This window comes from Myxine glutinosa, chromosome 2, assembly GCF_964187855.1.
Source record: "Myxine glutinosa chromosome 2, kmMyxGlut1.1, whole genome shotgun sequence".
Taxonomy (NCBI): Eukaryota; Metazoa; Chordata; class Myxini; order Myxiniformes; family Myxinidae; genus Myxine; species Myxine glutinosa.
The window spans coordinates 196,573,288-196,577,977 of NC_136262.1; the positions used below are offsets into that span (position 1 = coordinate 196,573,288).

Here is a 4,690-nt window from a genome sequence, read left to right on the forward strand (position 1 = left end):
CATGGAGTTATATTTCTGAAACATGGATTTCGACAGTAAAGACAGGTGTGTACCCTGAGAAAATTGTGGGTTGTGGAGTGGGCACTTTGATGGGCAATGGGGGACAGATGTTGTGTGCAACAAAGGTAAATAGATTGGATTTTGGCAAGGTTGAGTGAGATATGTGGTTGGATGGGGTGTGAAGGCGAGTTATGGCAGCTCCAGGGAGCACTCCTGGTGTTGGGTCTCATATAATTATGGTTAAAGTACATGTGCAGACAGGTGTGCTTCGGTTTGTATTACTGGCAGAGAAAAGACAACAAAGTGGCAAAGGTTACAGTTCCACAGAAGGAGAGCGAACAAGGAAAGTGGCTGGGCTGTTGATAAAACCGCTGGGTTTTACGTTGATTTAAGTTGTTGTGGATTTATGTTCAATTTTAATTTAAATTCCTATAGTCTAGTGCATATGGGACGGGGAAAATGGGAGATGACGTCAGTGTGCTCCGAGTATTGTAGTGATGGGGGAGCGCAATAATATAAGGGGTGACTGCAAAGCGCATGTTTCAGAAGGGAGTAGTTAGATCAAATGACGCTGTGTGTGTGTGTAGAAGAGTATTGTCTATTGAGCAGAGTATTGTGAGTGGGGGTGAGTGCATTGTATTGAATGAAGAAGCCTGGAGTCAGTGTGTGGGCACAGGTGTGCAAACCCAGGTGTATGGAGAATGGTTGTGTGAAATAACTTGTATGGAATGGATGGCTCGCTCGCTGACAGCTACAATCCATGTGGATTGTGACCGACGCTAACATTTCTATGAATGTATAAATGGAAAATAGTTATTTAAATAGATATTGTGTCATGACACAAAGGGTTGAACGTGCGATTCCAGGAATGAGCAAGTATTTTTGATATAAGCTGATGTTTCAAGTGACGATTTGAAATGTTGGAAGCTTAGATCAATCTTAAGATACAAGCTTTTCATCTGTGAGCCGGAAGTCGACCATTTGTTTAATTTTAGATACTATACCTAATATTTACATGTAAATGCATGACTGGTCTGGATTTGGACTGCTCTGTGAGTTTTTGGGAAAACGGTATGTGTAGCTGGATTAAGTTTGAGTGGTTGTTTCATATACTCTGGGTACATGTGACTTAAAGGATGAATTGGACTTGCTGTGAACAGTGTAGATGCAAGAAGAGATAGACCGGGACACAATGAGCTGCTAGGTGAGCCATTGAGGTGGATTAAATGTTTTGTTGTTGTTTTTGGAAGTTCGGTTGTTGCATTGCCAAAGGTTTCTGTGTAGTGTGGTATCTGTTGAAAGTGGATCACCTGTTGTCTTGTGTGGCGTGAGCAGGGATGTATGTAACTGCCTGGGTTCAGGAAAATAACTTCAGTTGCAATTTGGTTTAAATTAAAGGTTAACGTTAGCTGGAAATTGGACAAAGTCAAAAGTTTGACCAAAACCAAAAGTGGTGGTTGGACCAAAGGTCCAAAGTGGAAATTGTCAAAAGTGCTTTAAAAAGCTACGTCCAATTTCATTTTGCCATTTGTAGAAGAAAATTCACTGCATTTAACATGCGTTTCCTTTAAACGGGCTTGGTCGGGCCAGCGTACATTTCAGCCAAAGTCTTATCTGGTCCACTCCCACACCAGGCCCGACTCGTGCTGCGACCTTGGTTGAACTGTCGGTTTAATTTGCACAGGGAATGAAATAAGGGGATTATAAATGGGAGAAAGTGAACATTTGTGGATCTGGGGACAAGCTGGTTTGAATGTGTACCTGGGGTTTTCTGTGTGTCTATGTGTCTGTCTGTCTGTCACACTGGACTCTTGGATGGGTTTTCATGAGACGAATTTCAGACAAAACCCTCTTTGTTATTTCAGAATTGATCTGCACCCCACCTCACTGTGAAATGGACAGGTTGTGTGTGTGTCTCAGAGGGTTATGGACAACGTGGAGTGGCTGGTGCGAAGGGAGTGGTTGGGAAAGATGGACCCCCTTCACGAATACCCGTGGATAGTAGTTTAAAATAGGTAGAGGGTACAGGTAAATTGTGGTGGATATGGGCTGTGGTGCGCGTGGTAGAATTGGGAGGGCTACTCCAAAGCATTTTGCTTCCCCGCGCTATTGCGGTGATCAAATGTCGCGGCCATCAAAGGGCGGACACTGACGTTGCTCGGGGCAATGCAAGGGCGGACGAGACGGCAGGAAAAGCCGCCAACCAAAGGATGGACAGGTACGATAGTAAAGTAGATATTGACCGCCTTGGCAATAGTCCTTGGAATCGTGGTTTGTTGTGTACTAATCGAGGCTTTAGTCCTTGCGTGTGTGAGAAAGTTTACCACAGGATGGACACTGAAGACGACACCAGAAAAGGCCATGGTGATGACCGACAAGCTGACCGTGGGTCCAGATGACACTCCGGCCGTCGACGTGACTGCAGATCGCGGATCCTGGAACGACGACCCGAACGAGTCACTGGGCCGCGACAATGAGATCTCCGCTTCCGAAGATTGTTCTTCCATTGTTGATATTACTGATAATAATGTCGATTACACATTTGCGGACCTCGAAGCATTTCAGGCCGCCAGGAGGCCGATTCCTCTGGGCCCCAACGCGTCGCATGCAGACGTCAACGAGTTCCTAAGGGACTCCTCTCATTTCTTCTCGATGTGTACGGCTATGACTGTTGCTGGCCGCCTACGCCGCAAGCCTACGCCACCTGAGAATAATGTTACTGATGATGTTACTAATGATGATGTGGGCCACTTGCAAGGGTCCCCGACTGATGATTATGTCTCAATGCAGGCTTTGCCTCTTTATGTTTCACGAGCTCACCTTTATGTCTCACAAGCTCACAGTGAGTCAAACGTCACTGACCCAATCCTGGATTTGGACCCAACTGCACACCCAAGCCTGGATGGTGAGGAACTCAACATTGGAGATACTCTGAGTTCCGAATCTGATTGTTTTGGAGATTCGTCCATGGATAACAGCGGTGGAAGCAGCATCGCCTCGGACGATCTCGACTTTGACCCAAAGGAAGTTGCTCTCCCTCCTTTGAAATCCGATATGCTTTGTTTTATGGCCATAGGTTTGAGCCACCTGATACTGACGATGTTGTGTCTTCCCCAGATCACCAGCATGTAAGAGACCTCATGAACATGAATATCGATTGAGCGCTGACGATTTCCAAGGATTTCTCCTGGGGAAGCCTGGGCGAGCTCCAGTTGGGGGGGAGTCCGGCTGCACCTCTGTGGACCAAGGGTGGGTCGGAGATCTCCCTGGGTGTGGACCCCGGTGGAACCAGAGGTCTTCGTTGGGGATTTGACACGCTATTCGATCTTCATGTCTCTACGGTCTCACCTCATACACCCATCTACACCCGACTTACATCATACATCCACTAACACCCACTTGCACCCAGACGCCCACGGATCTTCCTGCTGAGTGCGCTGTGCGGTACGGGGTACGAGACATGCTCACTGGGAGGCATCCGTGTGGTATGTTTAGTGAATCTTTTACACTGTCTGTTTTGCCTCACTTGGAGGTTTTTCCTTTATGCCATTTGTTCACCCTGCTTCTACGGCCTTACAGTGCATACTCACATACAGACGCGAATCATCCTACTGGGTACTGTGTGGTGCTTTGCGTGCGGGACATGCTCACCGGCTGCCTTCGCGTGATATGTTGAATGGCTTTTCTGATTTGATTCATTTCTGCTTTGTTTTGAAATAAAGGCCTTTGATTGGCTCATAGATAACTTTGTATCTTAGATCCAAAAGGGCGGTATGTAGGGAGCTATTATGCCCCTCCCCCTTTGTTATTATGCTGCTTTACCAATTACCAAGTATAACCAATTATATGTTCTGTTTTCCTTATTACTGAACTCTTTATAATACTTAAGTTCTTTCTTGTGCTTTGAGGATGTGTAATATCCTAATAAGGAGTTCTTTCCTGTGTGCTCTTAGCCTGTGTGGGCACAATCTTTCAGTTCTCCTCAGCTGGCCTTGGCTACAGTTCTTATCTCTTCATGACTTTTCCAATATCCTGAATGTTGACACTTTTATGAGTATTCATGAGTATTCACCCTCCCTTTGTTCTTTCTCAACCAAAGTTCTATACAGAAAGTTGTAAACAGGTTGCCACAGATGGCTGACCATCTCCTTATCTGAGTTAACCTATGAGTGGCCTTGATGAGCTTCCTCTAACTAACTGAACAACAGGATGGGACTATGGTGGGGGGACCGATGAGCCCATTCTGGGACCAATGAGCCCATTCTATCTCTGTATCTTGTGAGCTAACCCCACCCCTGATATTCCTTATATAAAGCAAGGTTTAATTGATTTAATTCAGAGCATCTTGCTGTACTGTTGGTCATTTCTTGTGAGTTTCAGTGCAACCTTTGCTGTCCTCAAGCTTGAGTAATCGAGTTCTAATAAATATATCCGTTGCTCCTTTTCTCTGAGTCTTTTGAGTCCCAAGTTCTAAGTCTCATTTCCGACATATATATATATATATATATATATATATATATATATATATATATATATATATATATATATATATATACATACACACAGGTAAAAGAGCACTCTATTCAGTCACTATATATTCTCTTAGAAATGGTGGCGGCAGCACCTGCGATATATAAACACCTCTAGATCGATGTATCTACTCCATCATCTGACTGTGTTCGTTTAATTT

At 44.8% G+C, this 4,690-nt stretch overlaps 1 protein-coding gene across 1 annotated transcript; it reads left to right on the plus strand.

Moving 5' to 3' along the window:
• The first annotated feature begins 952 nt into the window (after window positions 1-952).
• Window positions 953-3,161, plus strand: LOC144890986 (uncharacterized). Its single transcript, XM_078772880.1, has 2 exons — window positions 953-2,905; window positions 3,118-3,161. Exons 1-2 carry the CDS (start codon window positions 2,362-2,364, stop codon window positions 3,159-3,161), a joined length of 588 nt encoding a protein of 195 aa, XP_078629006.1. The 5' UTR covers window positions 953-2,361.
• Window positions 3,162-4,690: the final 1,529 nt, after the last annotated feature.

Bases quoted from the DNA above. Each gene is read 5' to 3' on its own strand.
- LOC144890986 (XM_078772880.1), top strand. From the start codon at position 2,362: ATGGTGATGACCGACAAGCTGACCGTGGGTCCAGATGACACTCCGGCC. The intron at 2,906-3,117 runs GTGAGGAACTCA...TGTCTTCCCCAG, and splicing joins TGCACACCCAAGCCTGGATG to ATCACCAGCATGTAAGAGAC.